The 23,737-nt window shown below is 48.0% G+C and overlaps 1 protein-coding gene across 7 annotated transcripts in view; it reads left to right on the forward strand.

Annotated features, from left to right (window-relative positions):
• gphna (gephyrin a) overlaps window positions 1–23,737 on the forward strand; it is a 134,910-nt gene that overhangs the window by 91,000 nt on the left and 20,173 nt on the right. For 4 of the 7 annotated variants that reach the window (XM_064953342.1, XM_064953345.1, XM_064953346.1 and 1 more), the window contains 2 exons: window positions 15,104–15,146; window positions 15,342–15,479. In XM_064953342.1, coding sequence (XP_064809414.1) covers window positions 15,104–15,146; window positions 15,342–15,479 — 181 coding nt within the window. Of the gene's footprint in view, window positions 1–15,103; window positions 15,147–15,341; window positions 15,480–22,936; window positions 22,982–23,737 lie in introns of all 7 variants that reach the window. The other 3 variants (XM_064953340.1, XM_064953341.1, XM_064953343.1) reach the window with 1 other exon arrangement.

Raw genomic sequence — 23,737 nt, forward strand, 5'->3', positions numbered from 1 at the left:
ACACACACACACACACACACACACACGCATACCAAACACACACACACGCATACCAAACACACACACACACACACATGCATACCAAACACACACACCTGGCGACTGTACAGTACTGCAGATGAATTATCTGTGCGATAGTATCCATTTCCCATGCCTTTGTTTCCCTCATGTTGAAGTACCATGTAATAATTGCACAAAACAACAGCCATGGTATTAATTAACCTTGGCTGGTATGTTTTTGCGTACATGTCTGCCTGCATGGAGAATGGTGCGTGTGTGCATCCGTGTGTGTGGTCTGTGCCAGTGTTGTTGTTGTTGTTGTGTGTGTGTGTGTGTTCGTGTGTAACATTAACAGTTAGTATTGAGCAGCAGTCGCATGACCAGAGCCGGCGTTATGGACCAGCCTTAAGGGGACTGACCCGCCCTACTGTACCTTCAAGTAAAATACTGATCATTTATTTGACCGAGACACACGCAGACAGAAAGACGCATCAATCTCAGCTAAATTATCTGAGCGTTGTTAGGGCTGAGACATGAGCATCTCCTCATTATATACAGCACTCTGGTTTCAACCTCTTGTGAAGTGGAAAGGGGGCGGGTACACAGTGCGCTGTTAAGCTGCTGGATTGCCCTAAAGTAAATTGATGTTTCACCAAAAAGTATATACTTACTCCTGTCTAAATAAAATAATTCAAAATACTTCACCAGAGAGCATGCCTCAGCCACAGAGGATCAGTAGCTTCTTTAAAAAAATGGTGGATTGTTTCAATTCACAAGTGTGTTTGGGAAGGCCGCAACTTGAGTAGCACGCTTTGCAATAGGTCGAGCTGACCGAGTTGTGGCTGTCAGTGAAAAGGGTGTCAAATATGTGTGATGATAATGTCTTGAGCATAATTTCAAATGTTGCATCAAGAATAAGGGGAGGGGGGTGTGGCGAAGATATGGTGCTTCTCACAGAATACATGCATCTAGGAAAGTGCCCATTCGGCGCTCTTATTTCTGGTTGTCTTAACTCACCACGTATACCACTCATGTTTTCATCGCCTCACACAAGTCAACAAAGTCTGTTTTTTTAACATCCATTGCAAATGATAGTTCCTCAGTATTTGAAAAATCTTTCCAACACTCCCGGCCTGGAGAATCACCAAGCCTCGGTGTGAAAGAGCAAAATATCACGATCTGATGATCCTATATAACCATTGGACACTCATGTCCTACTATAGGTCTCTGTCTTGTTGAGATGGAGTATCTATAGGACAACACTCATGTCCTACTATAGGTCTTGTTGAGGTGGAGTATCTATAGGACAACACTTATGTCCTACTATAGGTCTCTGTCTTGTTGAGATGGAGTATCTATAGGACAACACTCATGTCCTGCTATAGGTCTCTGTCTTGTTGAGGTGGAGTATCTATAGGACAACACTCATGTCCTGCTATAGGTCTTGTTGAGATGGAGTATCTATAGGACAACACTCATGTCCTGCTATAGGTCTTGTTGAGGTGGAGTATCTATAGGACAACACTCATGTCCTACTATAGGTCTCTGTCTTGTTGAGATGTAGTATCTATAGGACAACACTCATGTCCTGCTATAGGTCTCTGTCTTGTTGAGATGTAGTATCTATAGGACAACACTCATGTCCTACTATAGGTTTCTGTCTTGTTGAGGTGGAGTATCTATAGGACAACACTTATGTCCTACTATAGGTCTCTGTCTTGTTGAGATGGAGTATCTATAGGACAACACTCATGTCCTACTATAGGTTTCTGTCTTGTTGAGGTGGAGTATCTATAGGACAACACTCATGTCCTACTATAGGTCTTGTTGAGGTGGAGTATCTATAGGACAACACTTATGTCCTACTATAGGTCTCTGTCTTGTTGAGATGGAGTATCTATAGGACAACACTCATGTCCTGCTATAGGTCTCTGTCTTGTTGAGGTGGAGTATCTATAGGACAACACTCATGTCCTGCTATAGGTCTTGTTGAGATGGAGTATCTATAGGACAACACTCATGTCCTGCTATAGGTCTTGTTGAGGTGGAGTATCTATAGGACAACACTCATGTCCTACTATAGGTCTCTGTCTTGTTGAGATGTAGTATCTATAGGACAACACTCATGTCCTGCTATAGGTCTCTGTCTTGTTGAGATGTAGTATCTATAGGACAACACTCATGTCCTACTATAGGTTTCTGTCTTGTTGAGGTGGAGTATCTATAGGACAACACTCATGTCCTACTATAGGTCTTGTTGAGGTGGAGTATCTATAGGACAACACTCATGTCCTACTATAGGTCTTGTTGAGATGTAGTATCTATAGGACAACACTCATGTCCTGCTATAGGTCTTGTTGAGATTGAGTATCTATAGGACAACACTCATGTCCTGCTATAGGTCTTGTTGAGATGGAGTATCTATAGGACAACACTCATGTCCTACTATAGGTCTTGTTGAGATTGAGTATCTATAGGACAACACTCATGTCCTGCTATAGGTCTCTGTCTTGTTGAGGTGGAGTATCTATAGGACAACACTCATGTCCTACTATAGGTTTCTGTCTTGTTGAGGTGGAGTATCTATAGGACAACACTCATGTCCTACTATAGGTCTTGTTGAGGTGGAGTATCTATAGGACAACACTCATGTCCTACTATAGGTCTTGTTGAGATGTAGTATCTATAGGACAACACTCATGTCCTGCTATAGGTCTTGTTGAGATTGAGTATCTATAGGACAACACTCATGTCCTGCTATAGGTCTTGTTGAGATGTAGTATCTATAGGACAACACTCATGTCCTGCTATAGGTCTTGTTGAGATTGAGTATCTATAGGACAACACTCATGTCCTGCTATAGGTTTTGTTGAGATGTAGTATCTATAGGACAACACTCATGTCCTACTATAGGTCTTGTTGAGATGTAGTATCTATAGGACAACACTCATGTCCTGCTATAGGTCTTGTTGAGATGTAGTATCTATAGGACAACACTCATGTCCTGCTATAGGTCTTGTTGAGATTGAGTATCTATAGGACAACACTCATGTCCTGCTATAGGTCTTGTTGAGATGGAGTATCTATAGGACAACACTCATGTCCTACTATAGGTCTTGTTGAGATGTAGTATCTATAGGACAACACTCATGTCCTGCTATAGGTCTTGTTGAGATTGAGTATCTAAAGGACAACACTCATGTCCTGCTATAGGTCTTGTTAAGATGGAGTATCTATAGGACAACACTCATGTCCTACTATAGGTCTTGTTGAGATGTAGTATCTATAGGACAACACTCATGTCCTACTATAGGTCTTGTTGAGATGTAGTATCTATAGGACAGCACTCATGTCCTGCTATAGGTCTTGTTGAGATGTAGTATCTATAGGACAGCACTCATGTCCTGCTATAGGTCTTGTTGAGATGTAGTATCTATAGGACAACACTCATGTCCTACTATAGGTCTTGTTGAGATGTAGTATCTATAGGACAACACTCATGTCCTGCTATAGGTCTTGTTGAGATTGAGTATCTATAGGACAACACTCATGTCCTGCTATAGGTCTTGTTGAGATGGAGTATCTATAGGACAACACTCATGTCCTACTATAGGTCTTGTTGAGATGTAGTATCTATAGGACAACACTCATGTCCTGCTATAGGTCTTGTTGAGATGGAGTATCTATAGGACAACACTCATGTCCTGCTATAGGTCTCTGTCTTGTTGAGATGGAGTATCTATAGGACAACACTCATGTCCCAGTAGTAGTTTGACATTTGAACTGTGCCTTCCCCTTCCTGCCTTGTATTTAGTGTGAGATGCAATCATCCAGCCCACTAGGGGCACTATTTTGTCTTTCCTCTCCTGCAGACAGCTGCCACTGGCTGCTGTGTTAACCCTGTTCTCTTCTCCCTCCCTTCCCCTACCTCTCTGATCTCTTCTCCTCCCCCTTCTCCCTCCCCCTCTTTCTCTCCCACGGCACCGTCCCAAGGCCCGGCTCCCCTCCTGCTCATCCACTTATAGTGTCTCAGAGGTACCTCCGCATGTGTCAATCTACCTGCATTGCCATGGCAATCACCCCATCACCACCCTGTCCTCTCTTCTATCACTCTTCCTCCGTCAAATTTCCTAGTCCCGCCTCCTTAGAGGCCCTTCCACAGTCCTTTCCTCCCTATTTTCTATCCTACCACCTTTCCCACTCCACTCCACTCCACTCCTCACATCACCTTCCCTCACCTCCTCTCCCCTCTATCCTTACACCTGCCCCCCTCCTCTCCTCACCTTCCCTCCTCTCCACTGTCCTCCTCTCCCCTCACCTCCTCCTCCTCCCCTCCCCTCCTCCAACTCCCCTCCCCCTATCCTTCCATCCGCCCCCCTTCTCCCCTTCCCTCACTGCAGCACTGTGACCCCCAAACTTCTCAACTAGACATGCATCTTACTGGTGACCAAAGAGATTAGAAATCTGGAGATACTCTACACTATTATTTGTTGCGTTGTTGTAAGCTATTTCTTGAGTTTTTAAGTTTACTGGATAAATGATGTGTGTTTACTCTCTCTCTCTCACACACACACATTCCTCAGGCTTTAATTATAATCCTCTCTCTCTTTCTCACACTCATTCCTCAGGCATTAAATCTAATCCACTCTCAGAACGATGCCTTTAAAAATCTCCTCCCGTCCTAATCGTCACGGTATCATTATAACCATGGTAACCATGACCGTTTGCTTTGTTTGTGTTTAGAAACAGTTTGGGTTCCTTGCCCTTTGGATTTTCAGATTGAGTCAATAAAAGTGAATGTAGAAATTGTAGAGCCATATTCATATCCATGTGGTTCAGTGCGGTTTGAGTTTTTTTTCCATATTTGATTTGGCTCCATTTGTTTGGCTAAATGTCTGCAGTCTCCATCCCATACCAGTCCCTGCAGGCGTACTTGCTTTGTAGTGTGTTTGGCCAGTGTGTGTCAGGACAATTGGGAATTGGTGGGTAGTGTGCTTGTGTGTGTACGCGTTACCTGTGGTTGTGTGTGTACGCGTTACCTGTGGTTGTGTGTGTACGCGTTATCTGTGGTTGTGTGTGTACGCGTTACCTGTGGTTGTGTGTGTACGCGTTACCTGTGGTTGTGTGTGTGTACGCATTACCTGTGGTTGTGTGTGTGTACGCGTTACCTGTGGTTGTGTGTGTACGCGTTACCTGTGGTTGTGTGTGTGTGTACGCGTTACCTGTGGTTGTGTGTGTGTGTACGCGTTACCTGTGGTTGTGTGTGTGTGTACGCGTTACCTGTGGTTGTGTGTGTGTACGCGTTACCTGTGGTTGTGTGTGTGTGTACGCGTTACCTGTGGTTGTGTGTGTGTGTACGCGTTACCTGTGGTTGTGTGTGTGTACGCGTTACCTGTGGTTGTGTGTGTGTGTACGCGTTACCTGTGGTTGTGTGTGTGTGTACGCGTTACCTGTGGTTGTGTGTGTGTGTACGCGTTACCTGTGGTTGTGTGTGTGTACGCGTTACCTGTGGTTGTGTGTGTGTACGCGTTACCTGTGGTTGTGTGTGTGTACGCGTTACCTGTGGTTGTGTGTGTGTGTACGCGTTACCTGTGGTTGTGTGTGTGTGTACGCGTTACCTGTGGTTGTGTGTGTGTACGCGTTACCTGTGGTTGTGTGTGTGTACGCGTTACCTGTGGGTGTGTGTGTGTGTACGCGTTACCTGTGGTTGTGTGTGTGTGTACGCGTTACCTGTGGTTGTGTGTGTGTGTACGCGTTACCTGTGGTTGTGTGTGTACGCGTTACCTGTGGTTGTGTGTGTGTGTACGCGTTACCTGTGGTTGTGTGTGTGTGTACGCGTTACATGTGGTTGTGTGTGTGTGTACGCGTTACCTGTGGTTGTGTGTGTGTACGCGTTACCTGTGGTTGTGTGTGTGTACGCGTTACCTGTGGTTGTGTGTGTGTACGCGTTACCTGTGGTTGTGTGTGTGTGTACGCGTTACCTGTGGTTGTGTGTGTGTACGCGTTACCTGTGGTTGTGTGTGTGTACGCGTTACCTGTGGTTGTGTGTGTGTACGCGTTACCTGTGGTTGTGTGTGTGTACGCGTTACCTGTGGTTGTGTGTGTGTACGCGTTACCTGTGGTTGTGTGTGTGTACGCGTTACCTGTGGTTGTGTGTGTGTACGCGTTACCTGTGGTTGTGTGTGTGTGTACGCGTTACCTGTGGTTGTGTGTGTGTACGCGTTACCTGTGGTTGTGTGTGTGTACGCGTTACCTGTGGTTGTGTGTGTGTGTGTGCTTGAGACATACCTGTGTTTTTGTGCACAGATGAGCCTAATTTGTATGTGCCATTTTGGCGTGTGTGTGTGTGGTCCAGGCGAGTGACTGTCCTGTGGCTTTCTCCAGGCTGTACGGAGAGAGTTCAGGGCTCACCTGGATGAGGTCATCACGCTCCGGTCTAGGTACTCTACCTTGGACCAGGTAAATGGTTACACACACATCACGCTCAGGGCCATCAGCAAGTCTTCCTGTCATCTCAGGTCTGTGACAGGCTCACTTTATCACTAGAGGACTTGACATGTTGTCCTGTTAACACTATTGGAATCCTGGCCCACAGGCGCTGATCAATCCCTCTGATTGGGTCATCTCCTAGTAAGTATTTTTTTTGATTGGGCCTGACAGTCCTGTCTTTCTTTTAGTCCAAAGGTAATCAGAGTCCTTATTGACATTCATCAACATGCTGACTCATCTGTTTCTGCTTGACCCTCATCTCATCTTGATGACTTTGTGTGTGTTTGTGTGTGTGTGTGTGTGTGTGTGTGTGTGTGTGTGTGTGTGTGTGTGTGTGTGTGCGTTCACTTGTTTATTCATTCAATTATTCATCCAATCCTTCCCTTCTCTGTTTGCCTCACTTTCATTCATGACCTCTGTTGTGGGAGGAAGGGAGAGAGAGGAGAAAGGGGTGGGGGGGAGAGACGAAAGTGAGTGAGAGATGAGGAGAGATAGGGAGGGAGAGATGAGGAGAGATAGGGAGGGAGAGATGAGGAGAGATAGGGAGGGAGAGATGAGGAGAGATATGGAGGGAGAGATAAGGAGAGATAGGGAGGGAGAGATGAGGAGAGATAGGGAGGGAGAGATGAGGAGAGATAGGGAGGGAGAGATGAGGAGAGATAGGGAGGGAGAGATGAGGAGAGATAGGGAGGGAGAGATGAGGAGAGATAGGGAGGGAGAGATGAGGAGAGATAGGGAGGGAGAGAGGAGAAAGGGAGGGAGAGATACAGAGGAGAATGTTAGGAAGAGAGAGGAGGACGGGAGGAAGAGAAGAAAGTGGGGAAGAGAGGAGAAAGTGAGAGAGTAGAAAGTAAGGGAGAAAGGGGGAGAGGAGAGTGAGAAGAGAAAGTTATAGAGAGAGTGCTGGCAGATGGACAGCATCAGCGACCATACAGTGAAGAAAGTCACTATGTTCTTACGATGACAGTCCTCCTCTCCTCTTGTCATGTTCCCATGAGCCCGTTGTCATGGTAAAGGCAGTCAAGCCTGCTGTACATAACATATCCCACAGGCAGCTGTGTCTCCTCTCAGATATTTTCCCTCCAGTCTTGTTGTGTCCTCGCTATTGTGATGATCATTCATCCGTGCCTGTTGTTTGACTATTGTAATGTCGTTAGTGTTTAGGTTGAGTGCTTGAGGAGGCTGACCTCCTGTCCTACTATCCTTAATGTAGTACAGAGTGTTCATCTCCAGCCTAGGTGGATAGATTCATAGGGAGAGATGAAGAGACGTGTTGTTTAAACTCTTGTGGTTAGGGATGTTTCACAGTAGTATTACAGAAGGCCCATGTTGACAGGATTTTTCAAATCACTGCTAGCCTTTGTTACCTGCACGACCATATCCTGCAGCACCTATGGTACTGAGAGTGTACACACCAAGATGTCAGGCCAGGTGGTTCTACACTGAGCAAAAATATAAACAGAACATGTAAAGTGTTGGTCCCATTTTTCATGAAATAAAAGATCCCAGACATTTTCCATACGCACAAAAATCTTATTTCTCCACAAATTTGTTTACATCCCTGGGCTCCCGAGTGGTGCAGTGGTCTAAGCCACTGCATCTCAGTCCTAGAGGCGTCACTACAGACCTGGTTCGATTCCAGGCTGTATCACAACTGGCTGTGATTGGGAGTCGCCATAGGGCAGCACAATTGGCCCAGCGTCGTCCAAGTTAGGGTTTGGCCGGGATAGGCCGTCATTGTAAATAAGAATTTGTTCTTAACTGACTTGCCAAGTTAAATAAAGGTTAAAAAGCTGATTAGTATGATCATTACACAAGTACAATTGTGCTGGGGACAATGGAGGCAACTCTAAAATGTGCAATTTTGTCACATTTACATTACATTTACATTTAAGTCATTTAGCAGACGCTCTTATCCAGAGCGACTTACAAATTGGTGAATTCACCTTCTGACATCCAGTGGAACAGCCACTTTACAATAGTGCATCTAAATCATTAAGGGGGGTGAGAAGGATTGCTTTATCCTATCCTAGGTATTCCTTGAAGAGGTGGGGTTTCAGGTGTCTCCGGAAGGTGGTGATTGACTCCGCTGTCCTGGCGTCGTGAGGGAGTTTGTTCCACCATTGGGGGGCCAGAGCAGCGAACAGTTTTGACTGGGCTGAGCGGGAACTGTACTTTCTCAGTGGTAGGGAGGCGAGCAGGCCAGAGGTGGATGAACGCAGTGCCCTTGTTTGGGTGTAGGGCCTGATCAGAGCCTGGAGGTACTGGGGTGCCGTTCCCCTCACAGCTCCGTAGGCAAGCACCATGGTCTTGTAGCGGATGCGAGCTTCAACTGGAAGCCAGTGGAGAGAGCGGAGGAGCGGGGTGACGTGAGAGAACTTGGGAAGGTTGAACACCAGACGGGCTGCGGCGTTCTGGATGAGTTGTAGGGGTTTAATGGCACAGGCAGGGAGCCCAGCCAACAGCGAGTTGCAGTAATCCAGACGGGAGATGACAAGTGCCTGGATTAGGACCTGTGCCGCTTCCTGTGTGAGGCAGGGTCGTACTCTGCGGATGTTGTAGAGCATGAACCTACAGGAACGGGCCACCGCCTTGATGTTAGTTGAGAACGACAGGGTGTTGTCCAGGATCACGCCAAGGTTCTTAGCGCTCTGGGAGGAGGACACAATGGAGTTGTCAACCGTGATGGCGAGATCATGGAACGGGCAGTCCTTCCCCGGGAGGAGGAGCAGCTCCGTCTTGTCGAGGTTCAGCTTGAGGTGGTGATCCGTCATCCACACTGATATGTCTGCCAGACATGCAGAGATGCGATTCGCCACCTGGTCATCAGAAAGGGGAAAGGAGAAGATTAATTGTGTGTCGTCTGCATAGCAATGATAGGAGAGACCATGTGAGGTTATGACAGAGCCAAGTGACTTGGTGTATAGCGAGAATAGGAGAGGGCCTAGAACAGAGCCCTGGGGACCCCAGTGGTGAGAGCGCGTGGCGAGGAGACAGATTCTCGCCACGCCACCTGGTAGGAGCGACCTGTCAGGTAGGACGCAATCCAAGCGTGGGCCGCGCCGGAGATGCCCAACTCGGAGAGGGTGGAGAGGAGGATCTGATGGTTCACAGTATCGAAGGCAGCCGATAGGTCTAGAAGGATGAGAGCAGAGGAGAGAGTTAGCTTTAGCAGTGCGGAGCGCCTCCGTGATACAGAGAAGAGCAGTCTCAGTTGAATGACTAGTCTTGAAACCTGACTGATTTGGATCAAGAAGGTCATTCTGAGAGAGATAGCGGGAGAGCTGGCCAAGGATGGCACGTTCAAGAGTTTTGGAGAGAAAAGAAAGAAGGGATACTGGTCTGTAGTTGTTGACATCGGAGGGATCGAGTGTAGGTTTTTTCAGAAGGGGTGCAACTCTTGCTCTCTTGAAGACGGAAGGGACGTAGCCAGCGGTCAGGGATGAGTTGATGAGCGAGGTGAGGTAAGGGAGAAGGTCTCCGGAAATGGCCTGGAGAAGAGAGGAGGGGATAGGGTCAAGCGGGCAGGTTGTTGGGCGGCCGGCCGTCACACGAAGCGAGATTTCATCTGGAGAGAGAGGGGAGAAAGAGGTCAGAGCACAGGGTAGGGCAGTTTGAGCAGAACCAGCGGTGTCGTTTGACTTAGCAAACGAGGATCGGATGTCGTCGACCTTCTTTTCAAAATGGTTGACGAAGTCATCTGCAGAGAGGGAGGAGGGGGGGAGGATTCAGGAGGGAGGAGAAGGTGGCAAAGAGCTTCCTAGGGTTAGAGGCAGATGCTTGGAATTTAGAGTGGTAGAAAGTGGCTTTAGCAGCAGAGACAGAGGAGGAAAATGTAGAGAGGAGGGAGTGAAAGGATGCCAGGTCCGCAGGGAGGCGAGTTTTCCTCCATTTCCGCTCGGCTGCCCGGAGCACTGTTCTGTGAGCTCGCAATGAGTCGTCGAGCCACGGAGCGGGAGGGGAGGACCGAGCCGGCCTGGAGGATAGGGGACATAGAGAGTCAAAGGATGCAGAAAGGGAAGAGAGGAGGGTTGAGGAGGCAGAATCAGGAGATAGGTTGGAGAAGGTATGAGCAGAGGGAAGAGATGATAGGATGGAAGAGGAGAGAGTAGCGGGGGAGAGAGAGCGAAGGTTGGGACGGCGCGATACCATCCGAGTAGGGGCAGTGTGGGAAGTGTTGGATGAGAGCGAGAGGGAAAAGGATACAAGGTAGTGGTCGGAGACTTGGAGGGGAGTTGCAATGAGGTTAGTGGAAGAACAGCATCTAGTAAAGATGAGGTCGAGCGTATTGCCTGCCTTGTGAGTAGGGGGGGAAGGTGAGAGGGTGAGGTGAAAAGAGGAGAGGAGTGGAAAGAAGGAGGCAGAGAGGAATGAGTCAAAGGTAGACGTGGGGAGGTTAAAGTCGCCCAGGACTGTGAGAGGTGAGCCGTCCTCAGGAAAGGAGTGTCAAGTTTTGAGGGAGCGTGCAGTTGGCATGCTGACAGCAGGAATGTCCACCAGAGTTGTTGCCAGAGAATTGAATGTTAATTTCTCTTCCATAAGCCACCTCCAACACTGTTTTAGATCATTTGTCAGTATGTCCAACCGGCCTCATGACTGCAGAATACGTGTGTGGCGTTGTGTGGGTGAGCAGTTTGCTGATGTCAACGTTGTGAACAGAGTGCCCCTTGGGGCTATGGTATAGGCGGCCATAAGCTACGGACAGTGGACACAATTGCATTTTATCGATGGCAATTTGAATGCACAGAGATTCCGTGATGAGATTCTGAGGCCCATTGTGCCATTCCTCCACCACCATCACCTCATGTTTCAGCATGATAATGCACGGCTCCATGTCGCAAGGATCTGTACACAATTACTGGAAGCTGAAAATGTCCCAGTTCTTCCATGGTATACATACTCACCAGACATGTCACCCACTGAGCATGTTTGGGATGCTCTGGGTCGACATGTCCCAGTTCTTCCATGGTATACATACTCACCAGACATGTCACCCATTGAGCATGTTTGGGATGCTCTGGGTCGACATGTCACAGTTCTTCCATGGTATACATACACAGCAGACATGTCACCCACTGGGCATGTTTGGGATGCTCTGGGTCGACATGTCACAGTTCTTCCATGGTATACATACTCACCAGACATGTCACCCACTGGGCATGTTTGGGATGCTCTGGGTCGACATGTCCCAGTTCTTCCATGGTCTGCATACTCACCAGACATGTCACCCACTGGGCATGTTTGGGATGCTCTGGGTCGACATGTCACAGTTCTTCCATGGTCTGCATACTCACCAGACATGTCACCCATTGAGCATGTTTGGGATGCTCTGGGACGACATGTCCCAGTTCTTCCATGGTATACATACTCACCAGACATGTCACCCACTGGGCATGTTTGGGATGCTCTGGGTCGACATGTCACAGTTCTTCCATGGTATACATACTCACCAGACATGTCACCCACTGGGCATGTTTGGGATGCTCTGGGTCGACATGTCCCAGTTCTTCCATGGTCTGCATACTCACCAGACATGTCACCCATTGAGCATGTTTGGGATGCTCTGGGTCGACATGTCACAGTTCTTCCATGGTATACATACACAGCAGACATGTCACCCACTGGGCATGTTTGGGATGCTCTGGGTCGACATGTCCCAGTTCTTCCATGGTATACATACTCACCAGACATGTCACCCACTGGGCATGTTTGGGATGCTCTGGGTCGACATGTCACAGTTCTTCCATGGTATACATACTCACCAGACATGTCACCCACTGGGCATGTTTGGGATGCTCTGGGTCGACATGTCCCAGTTCTTCCATGGTCTGCATACTCACCAGACATGTCACCCATTGAGCATGTTTGGGATGCTCTGGGTCGACATGTCCCAGTTCTTCCATGGTCTGCATACTCACCAGACATGTCACCCATTGAGCATGTTTGGGATGCTCTGGGTCGACATGTCACAGTTCTTCCATGGTATACATACACAGCAGACATGTCACCCACTGGGCATGTTTGGGATGCTCTGGGTCGACATGTCACAGTTCTTCCATGGTCTGCATACTCACCAGACATGTCACCCATTGAGCATGTTTGGGATGCTCTGGGTCGACATGTCCCAGTTCTTCCATGGTCTGCATACTCACCAGACATGTCACCCACTGGGCATGTTTGGGATGCTCTGGGTCGACATGTCACAGTTCTTCCATGGTATACATACTCACCAGACATGTCACCCACTGGGCATGTTTGGGATGCTCTGGGTCGACATGTCACAGTTCTTCCATGGTCTGCATACTCACCAGACATGTCACCCACTGGGCATGTTTGGGATGCTCTGGGTCGACATGTCACAGTTCTTCCATGGTATACATACACAGCAGACATGTCACCCACTGGGCATGTTTGGGATGCTCTGGGTCGACATGTCACAGTTCTTCCATGGTATACATACACAGCAGACATGTCACCCACTGGGCATGTTTGGGATGCTCTGGGTCGACATGTCACAGTTCTTCCATGGTATACATACACAGCAGACATGTCACCCACTGGGCATGTTTGGGATGCTCTGGGGTCGACCTTTGCAGCAGCGGTTTCCAGTTCCCAGATACTGACTGGTTTTCTGATCCACGCCTCTACCTTTTATTAAGGTATCTGTGACCAACAGAAGCATATCTGTATTCCCAGTCATGTGAAGTTCATAGATTTGGTCCTAATTAATTTATTTAAATTGACTGATTTCCTCATATGAACAGTAAATCAGTAAAATATTTGTCTTGCGTTTTGACTTCAGTATGCTAGATATACCCACTACCACCCGGGTCAGAACTGCTCAATGTGGTACTGTTCATCTGTGTTAAGCTCAGTAACACTGTTACACTACATCATGCCAGCTGCTGGTGATCCGTTCTCCTTTTCCCAGAGCCCACTTAATTCTGTATTCTCTCGTTCTTTTCTTCACTTCATCCCCCTACCTCGATTTTGACCTCTGGTACAGCTGTTCACTTCTCAACGACCTCTTGTCCAGTCATAGATCTTTGTTTCATTCAACTCTGGTGGGTTACCTATTAAAATGCTCATGTTGATAACTTCTAGCTATACTACTGTCTCCTAGCATTCCTCTACTCTGCCTGTCTGTTGTAAATCTCTTGACTCTGTGCTGTTCTGTCCATATATTACTGTACTGTAGCTCCACTCTAGGATGGGGCTCAACATTGACCACAGAGGCCATAGCAGGACCTACAACCTCTCCCTCTATCTCTCTCTCTCAATCTATCACTCACTCTTTCAGTTGCATTCTATGTATTCTTATAACGTACATGTTCTCATTTGAGAAGCTGTATGGTGTGCTGGTGGATTCTGGAGATGTTCCGGTCTGTTCTCTAGTCATCTTTTTCTCTCTGCTCATACTCTGTTCTTTTCTCCATTTAGATGCAGTGTATCCTCTGTTCTTTTCTCCATTTAGATGCAGTGTATACTCTGTTCTTTTCTCCATTTAGATGCAGTGTATCCTCTGTTCTTTTCTCCATTTAGATGCAGTGTATCCTCTGTTCTTTTCTCCATTTAGATGCAGTGTATCCTCTGTTCTTTTCTCCATTTAGATGCAGTGTATCCTCTGTTCTTTTCTCCATTTAGATGCAGTGTATCCTCTGTTCTTTTCTCCATTTAGATGCAGTGAATTTCTGTTTCTGACTGTTGGTGTGTCAGTAGTGCTGGTCCTTTTTGATTTGTGGTTAGTTAGTTGGTTGTTGGATCTTGGTCATGCGGTATATACTGTCGTAGAGAGGATCTCATACTGTCTGTTGCACCAGACCCTAGCTAGCCCATGTGCCGCTGTCCTCTAGGCCAGGGGCATTGGGTGTCAGAGGTTCCAGCTAGGGGTTCCTACATACTTTGGGGTGGCATGTAGCCTAGTGGTTAGAGCATTGGACTAGTAACCGAAAGGTTGCTAGATCGAATCCCTGAGCTGACAAGGTAAAAAAAAAACTAGGTCGTTCTGCCCCTGAACAGGCAGTTAACCCATTGTTCCCAGGCCGTCATTGAAAATAAGAATTCTTTCTTAACTGACTTGCCTAGTTAAATAAAGGTAAAATTTGTAAGTCGCTCTGGATAAGAGCGTCTGCTAAATGACTTAAATGTAAATGTAAAATAAATAATACTGCAGTGTTATATGCTACTGACCTATGGGGACAGAGGCACATGGATTAGGACAGTCTTACATAAATGAATTAGTACAGCCTTACTACTGAGATGTGAAGCGAATTACACCTCCAAAACCAACTGTAAGCCAAGCCTGAAACCCTGGGATCTAACCCCCACCCTAACCATCCCCACCTCGCTGCCTCGCACCCCATACACATGCTCTGCTCGGCCACACTAAACCACTATCCTTGGCTTGAGATCCTCATCTCATCTATTATTAATTGCCATTCATGTTCTGAAGATTGTTTGATTGTGGTTGTCTTTATGTTCTGCATTAGTAGCTGGATGTGTAGATGACCATTCCAATCTGTTGGAGCCAGAATGATTTGATCTATTGTGGTTTCACCTCAACCATGTCTTTCTCTCGTCTTCCTCCATTTCTTCTTTCTCTATCTGTCTGTAGGTTCAGTCGCGGTGTGGCAGCAAAGAGAACATCCTTAGAGCCAGTAAGTTATTTTATTGACAGTTTTCTCTGTGTGTGTGTGTGTGTGTGTGTGTGTGTGTGTGTGTGTGTGTGTGTGTGTGTGTGTGTGTGTGTGTGTGTGTGAGAGAGAGTGAATGCTCACATACGTGTTTGTGTGAATGTCAAAGACATGTATTCTCTCCGTCACACTCCTCCTGTCTCTCACTCTGTCCATCAGGTCACAGTGCAGTGGACATCACCAAGGTGGCTCGCCGGCACCGCATGTCTCCCTTCCCCCTCACCTCCATGGATAAGGCCTTCATCACTGTACTGGAGATGACCCCTGTGCTCGGCACTGAGATCATCAACTACAGAGGTGGGTCGGAAAGATTGACTGACTGACTGACTGAGAGACAGACGGAGGGACAGAGAGGCAGACAGACAAACAGACGAACCGGAAGCTCAGTCATACCCGCATCACTGGACACGCCTTCCTTTCCGCCCCCTAACATCAGTCATACCCGCATCACTGGACACGCCTTCCTTTCCGCCCCCTAACATCAGTCATACCCGCATCACTGGACACGCCTTCCTTTCCGCCCCCTAACATCAGTCATACCCGCATCACTGGACACGCCTTCCTTTCCGCCCCCTAACATCAGTCATACCCGCATCACTGGACACGCCTTCCTTTCCACCCCCTAACATCAGTCATACCCACATCACTGGACACGCCTTCCTTTCCGCCCCCTAACATCAGTCATACCCGCATCACTGGACACGCCTTCCTTTCCGCCCCCTAACATCAGTCATACCCGCATCACTGGACACGCCTTCCTTTCCACCCTCTAACATCAGTCATACCCGCATCACTGGACACGCCTTCCTTTCCGCCCCCTAACATCAGTCATACCCACATCACTGGACACGCCTTCCTTTCCACCCTCTAACATCAGTCATACCCACATCACTGGACACGCCTTCCTTTCCACCCCCTAACATCAGTCATACCCGCATCACTGGACACGCCTTCCTTTCCACCCCCTAACATCAGTCATACCCACATCACTGGACACGCCTTCCTTTCCACCCCTAACATCAGTCATACCCACATCACTGGACATGCCTTCCTTTCCACCCCCTAACATCAGTCATACCCACATCACTGGACACGCCTTCCTTTCCACCCCCTAACATCAGTCATACTGGACACGCCTTCCTTTCCACCCCCTAACATCAGTCATACCCACATCACTGGACACGCCTTCCTTTCCACCCCCTAACATCAGTCATACCCACATCACTGGACACGCCTTCCTTTCCACCCCCTAACATCAGTCATACCCACATCACTGGACACGCCTTCCTTTCCACCCCCTAACATCAGTCATACCCACATCACTGGACACGCCTTCCTTTCCACCCCTAACATCAGTCATACCCACATCACTGGACACGCCTTCCTTTCCACCCCCTAACATCAGTCATACCGCACACTGGACACGCCTTCCTTTCCACCCCTAACATCAGTCATACCCACATCACTGGACACGCCTTCCTTTCCACCCTCTAACATCAGTCATACCGCACACTGGACACGCCTTCCTTTCCACCCCCTAACATCAGTCATACCCACATCACTGGACACGCCTTCCTTTCCACCCCCTAACATCAGTCATACCCACATCACTGGACACGCCTTCCTTTCCACCCCCTAACATCAGTCATACCCACATCACTGGACACGCCTTCCTTTCCACCCCCTAACATCAGTCATACCGCACACTGGACACGCCTTCCTTTCCACCCCCTAACATCAGTCATACCCACATCACTGGACACGCCTTCCTTTCCACCCTCTAACATCAGTCATACCGCACACTGGACACGCCTTCCTTTCCACCCCCTAACATCAGTCATACCCACATCACTGGACACGCCTTCCTTTCCACCCCTAACATCAGTCATACCCACATCACTGGACACGCCTTCCTTTCCACCCCCTAACATCAGTCATACCCACATCACTGGACACGCCTTCCTTTCCACCCCTAACATCAGTCATACCCACATCACTGGACACGCCTTCCTTTCCACCCCTAACATCAGTCATACCGCACACTGGACACGCCTTCCTTTCCACCCTCTAACATCAGTCATACCCACATCACTGGACACGCCTTCCTTTCCACCCTCTAACATCAGTCATACCGCACACTGGACACGCCTTCCTTTCCACCCCCTAACATCAGTCATACCTACATCACTGGACACGCCTTCCTTTCCACCCCCTAACATCAGTCATACCCACATCACTGGACACGCCTTCCTTTCCACCCCCTAACATCAGTCATACCCACATCACTGGACACGCCTTCCTTTCCACCCCCTAACATCAGTCATACCCACATCACTGGACACGCCTTCCTTTCCACCCCTAACATCAGTCATACCCACATCACTGGACACGCCTTCCTTTCCACCCCCTAACATCAGTCATACCCACATCACTGGACACGCCTTCCTTTCCACCCCCTAACATCAGTCATACCCACATCACTGGACACGCCTTCCTTTCCACCCCCTAACATCAGTCATACCCACATCACTGGACACGCCTTCCTTTCCACCCCCTAACATCAGTCATACCCACATCACTGGACACGCCTTCCTTTCCACCCTCTAACATCAGTCATACCCACATCACTGGACACGCCTTCCTTTCCACCCCATAACATCAGTCATACCCACATCACTGGACACGCCTTCCTTTCCACCCCCTAACATCAGTCATACACGCATCACTGGACACGCCTTCCTTTCCACCCCCTAACATCAGTCATACCCACATCACTGGACACGCCTTCCTTTCCACCCTCTAACATCAGTCATACCCACATCACTGGACACGCCTTCCTTTCCACCCCCTAACATCAGTCATACCGCACACTGGACACGCCTTCCTTTCCACCCCTAACATCAGTCATACCCACATCACTGGACACGCCTTCCTTTCCACCCCCTAACATCAGTCATACCCACATCACTGGACACGCCTTCCTTTCCACCCCCTAACATCAGTCATACCCACATCACTGGACACGCCTTCCTTTCCACCCCCTAACATCAGTCATACCGCACACTGGACACGCCTTCCTTTCCACCCCTAACATCAGTCATACCCACATCACTGGACACGCCTTCCTTTCCACCCCCTAACATCAGTCATACCGCACACTGGACACGCCTTCCTTTCCACCCTCTAACATCAGTCATACCCACATCACTGGACACGCCTTCCTTTCCACCCCCTAACATCAGTCATACCGCACACTGGACACGCCTTCCTTTCCACCCCTAACATCAGTCATACCCACATCACTGGACACGCCTTCCTTTCCACCCCTAACATCAGTCATACCGCACACTGGACACGCCTTCCTTTCCACCCTCTAACATCAGTCATACCCACATCACTGGACACGCCTTCCTTTCCACCCCCTAACATCAGTCATACCCACATCACTGGACACGCCTTCCTTTCCACCCCTAACATCAGTCATACCCACATCACTGGACACGCCTTCCTTTCCACCCCCTAACATCAGTCATACCGCACACTGGACACGCCTTCCTTTCCACCCCCTAACATCAGTCATACCCACATCACTGGACACGCCTTCCTTTCCACCCCCTAACATCAGTCATACCGCACACTGGACACGCCTTCCTTTCCACCCCCTAACATCAGTCATACCCACATCACTGGACACGCCTTCCTTTCCACCCTCTAACATCAGTCATACCCACATCACTGGACACGCCTTCCTTTCCACCCTCTAACATCAGTCATACCGCACACTGGACACGCCTTCCTTTCCACCCCCTAACATCAGTCATACCCACATCACTGGACACGCCTTCCTTTCCACCCCCTAACATCAGTCATACCCACATCACTGGACACGCCTTCCTTTCCACCCCCTAACATCAGTCATACCCACATCACTGGACACGCCTTCCTTTCCACCCCTAACATCAGTCATACCGCACACTGGACACGCCTTCCTTTCCACCCCCTAACATCAGTCATACCCACATCACTGGACACGCCTTCCTTTCCACCCCCTAACATCAGTCATACTGGACACGCCTTCCTTTCCACCCTCTAACATCAGTCATACCCACATCACTGGACACGCCTTCCTTTCCACCCCCTAACATCAGTCATACCCACATCACTGGATACGCCTTCCTTTCCACCCCCTAACATCAGTCATACCCACATCACTGGACACGCCTTCCTTTCCACCCCCTAACATCAGTCATACCCACATCACTGGACACGCCTTCCTTTCCACCCCTAACATCAGTCATACCCACATCACTGGACACGCCTTCCTTTCCACCCTCTAACATCAGTCATACCCACATCACTGGACACGCCTTCCTTTCCACCCCCTAACATCAGTCATACCGCACACTGGACACGCCTTCCTTTCCACCCTCTAACATCAGTCATACCCGCATCACTGGACACGCCTTCCTTTCCACCCCCTAACATCAGTCATACCGCACACTGGACACGCCTTCCTTTCCACCCCCTAACATCAGTCATACCCACATCACTGGACACGCCTTCCTTTCCACCCCCTAACATCAGTCATACCCACATCACTGGACACGCCTTCCTTTCCACCCCCTAACATCAGTCATACCCACATCACTGGACACGCCTTCCTTTCCACCCCCTAACATCAGTCATACCCGCATCACTGGGCACGCCTTCCTTTCCACCCCTAACATCAGTCATACCCACATCACTGGACACGCCTTCCTTTCCACCCCCTAACATCAGTCATACCCACATCACTGGACACGCCTTCCTTTCCACCCCCTAACATCAGTCATACCCACATCACTGGACACGCCTTCCTTTCCACCCCTAACATCAGTCATACCCACATCACTGGACACGCCTTCCTTTCCACCCCTAACATCAGTCATACCCACATCACTGGACACGCCTTCCTTTCCACCCCTAACATCAGTCATACCGCACACTGGACACGCCTTCCTTTCCACCCCCTAACATCAGTCATACCGCACACTGGACACGCCTTCCTTTCCACCCCCTAACATCAGTCATACCGCACACTGGACACGCCTTCCTTTCCACCCCCTAACATCAGTCATACACGCATCACTGGACACGCCTTCCTTTCCACCCCCTAACATCAGTCATACCGCACACTGGGCCTTCACTACTGTCTGTAGTACTGTCGGTCTGTAGTACTGTCTGTCTCTCTGTCTGTAGTGCTGTCTGTCTGTCTGTAGTACTGCCTGTCTCTCTGTCTGTAGTGCTGTCTGTCTGTCTGTAGTACTGTCTGTCTCTCTGTCTGTAGTACTGTCTGTCTCTCTGTCTGTAGTACTGTCTCTGTCTGTAGTGCTGTCTGTCTGTCTGTAGTACTGTCTGTCTGTAGTACTGTCTGTCTGTCTGTAGTGCTGTCTGTCTGTAGTACTGTCTGTCTCTGTCGGTAGTTCTGTATGTCTGTCTATAAGTCTGACTTTCTGTCTGTCTATCTGTAGTACTGTCTGTCTGTAGTACTGTCTGTCTCTCTGTCTGTAGTGCTGTCTGTCTGTCTGTCTGTAGTACTGTCTGTCTGTATGTCTGTCTAAGTCTGACGTTCTGTCTGTCGTACTGTCTGTTTGTAGAACTGTCTGTCTCTCTGTCTGTAGTGCTGTCTGTCTGTCTGTAGTACTGTCTGTCTCTGTCTCTATGTCTGTCTATAAGTCTGACGTTCTGTCTGTCTGTCATACTGTCTGTCTGTCTGTCTGTCTGTCTGTAGTGCTGTCTGTCTGTCTGTAGTACTGTCTGTAGTACTGTCTGTCTGTTTGTAGTACTGTCTGTCTGTCTCTGTCTGTAGTATTGTATATCTGTCTGTATGTCTGTCTAAGTCTGAAGTTCTGTCTATAGATATGTATGTATGTCTGTCTATCAGTCTGTAGTTATTTCTGTCTGTATGTCTGGCTATCAGTCTGTAGTACTGTCTGTCTATCTGTCTGTCTGTCTGTAGTACTGCCTGTCTGTCTATCTGTAGTACTGCCTGTCTGTCTATCTATCAGTCTGTAGTACTGTCTGTCTATAGTACTGTTTGTCTGTCTGTCTGTCTGTCTGTAGTACTGCCTGTCTGTCTGTCTGTAGCACTGCCTGTCTGTCTGTCTGTCTGTAGTACTGCCTGTCTGTCTGTATGACTGTCTATAAGTCAGAAGTTCTGTCTGTCTATCAGTCGGTAGTTATATCTGTCTGTATGTCTGTCTATCAGTCTGTAGTAATGTCTGTGTCTGTCTGTCTCTTTCGTACTGTCTGTCTGTAATACTGTCTGTCTGTCTATTTGTAGTACTGTCTGTCTGTCTCTGTCTGTCGTACTGTATATCTGTCTATCAGTCTGTAGTGCTGTCTGTCTGTAGGTATGTCTGTCTGTCTACCAGTCTGTAGTACTGTCTGTCTGTCTGTCTGTCTGTCTGTCTGTCTGTCTGTCTGTCTGTCTGTCTGTGTATAATCTGAAGTAATATCTGTCTGTCTGTCTGTCTGTCTGTCTGTCTGTCTGTCTGTCTATAAGTCAGTCTGTCTGCCTGTCTGTCTGTCTATCAGTCTGTAGTACTGTCTGTCTGTCTGTCTGTAGGTATGTCTGTCTATCAGTCTGTAGTACTGTCTGTCTGGCTGTCTGTAGGTATGTCTGTCTATCTGTCTGTCTGTAGTACTGTCTGGCTTTCTGTCTGTAGGTATGCCTGTCTGTCTATCAGTCTGTAGTACTGTCTGTCTGTCTGTCTGTCTGTCTGTCTGTGTATAATCTGAAGTAATGTCTGTCTGTCTATCAGTCTGTAGTTATGTCTGTCTATCAGTCTGTAGTTATGTCTGTATGTCTGTATATCAGTCTGTAGTACTGTCTGGCTGTCTGTCTGTAGGTATGTCTGTCTGTCTGTCTACCAGTCTGTAGTACTGCCTGTCTGTCTGTAGTACTGCCTGTCTGTCTGTCTGTCTCTGTCTGTCTGTATAATCTGAAGTACTGTCTATCTGTCTGTAGTCGCTCTGGATAAGAGCGTCTGCTAAATGACTTAAATGTAAATGTAGTACTGTCTGTCTGTCTGTCTGTCTATCTGTCTGTCTGTCTGTCTGTCTGTCTGTCTGTCTGTCTGTCTGTAGTACTGTCTGTCTGGCTGTCTGTAGGTATGTCTGTCTATCTGTCTGTCTGTAGTACTGACTTAAATGTAAATGTAGTACTGTCTGTCTGTCTGTCTATCTGTCTGTCTGTCTGTCTGTCTGTCTGTCTGTCTGTCTGTCTGTCTGTAGTACTGTATGTCTGTATAATCTGAAGTAATGTCTGTCTGTGTTTGTCTCTGTCTGTCTATCAGTCTGTAGTTACGTTTGTCGATCAGTCTGTAGTTATGTCTGTCTATCAGTCTGTAGTACTGTCTGTCTGGATGTCTGTAGTTATGTCTGTCTATCAGTCTAGTGCTGTCTGTCTGTCTGTAATACTGTCTGTCTGTCTCTGTCTGTAGTACTGTATGTCTGTATAATCGGAAGTAATGTCTGTCTGTGTTTGTCTCTGTCTGTCTATCAGTCTGTAGTTATGTCTGTCTATCAGTCTGTAGTACTGTCTGTCTGGATGTCTGTAGTTATGTCTGTCTAGTGCTGTCTGTCTGTCTGTCTGTCTGTCTGTCTGTCTGTCTGTCTGTCTGTCTGTCTGTCTGTCTGTCTGTCTGTCTGTCTGTCTGTCTGTCTGTCTGTATCATATGTGTGGTGAGCCCATGATGTTTCTGTTCCTACAGCTGTTCCACCTGACCCAGATGCTCTCCATTCCACCCTGTCTATCGGTCTGTCTGAGTCCCCGCCTACCTACCTGCCTGTTTTCATCTCTTATTGGCTTGATTGTTTATTGACTGCACACACCTCTTGATTGTTACGTAGCAAGCCAATTAACAGCACACACCACCTAACCATCCAAACCTTTGGGCAAGGGAGTCCCCCAGACCCCACATTGATGGTCCAGGTATTGACTTCACATAGGTCAACTTCAGGTGCTTAGGCTGCTTGTTTACACCAAGTGAGCTGTAGTTTATAAAGAAATACTTGCCAGTACATTTTACACCATAAATATATGTCTGTAAACTAGCTTCAGATAGCATTAGTCTAGTGGTTAGAACATTGGACTAGTAACCAAAAGGTTGCTAGATCGAATCCCTGAGCTGACAAGGTAAAAATGTCTTTCTGCCCCTGAACAAGGCAGTTGACCCATTGTTCTTAGGTCGTCATTGTAAATAAGAATTTGTTCTTAACTGACTTGCCAAGTTAAAGGTAAAAAAAAGGCTTTCTTGAATAGGGAATGTTATCAACCATAAATAACATTATCATGGCTCTCTAGAAGAGGGAACGTTATCAACCATAAATAACATTATCATGGCTCTCTAGAAGAGGGAACGTTATCAACCATAAATAACATCATCATGGCTCTCTAGAAGAGGGAACATTATCACCCATACATAACATTATCATGGCTCTCTGAAGAGCGGGCATTATCACCCATACATAACATTATCATGGCTCTCTAGAAGAGGGAACGTTATCAACCA

Source organism: Oncorhynchus masou, chromosome 32 (genome assembly GCF_036934945.1).
Source record: "Oncorhynchus masou masou isolate Uvic2021 chromosome 32, UVic_Omas_1.1, whole genome shotgun sequence".
Classification (NCBI taxonomy): Eukaryota; Metazoa; Chordata; class Actinopteri; order Salmoniformes; family Salmonidae; genus Oncorhynchus; species Oncorhynchus masou.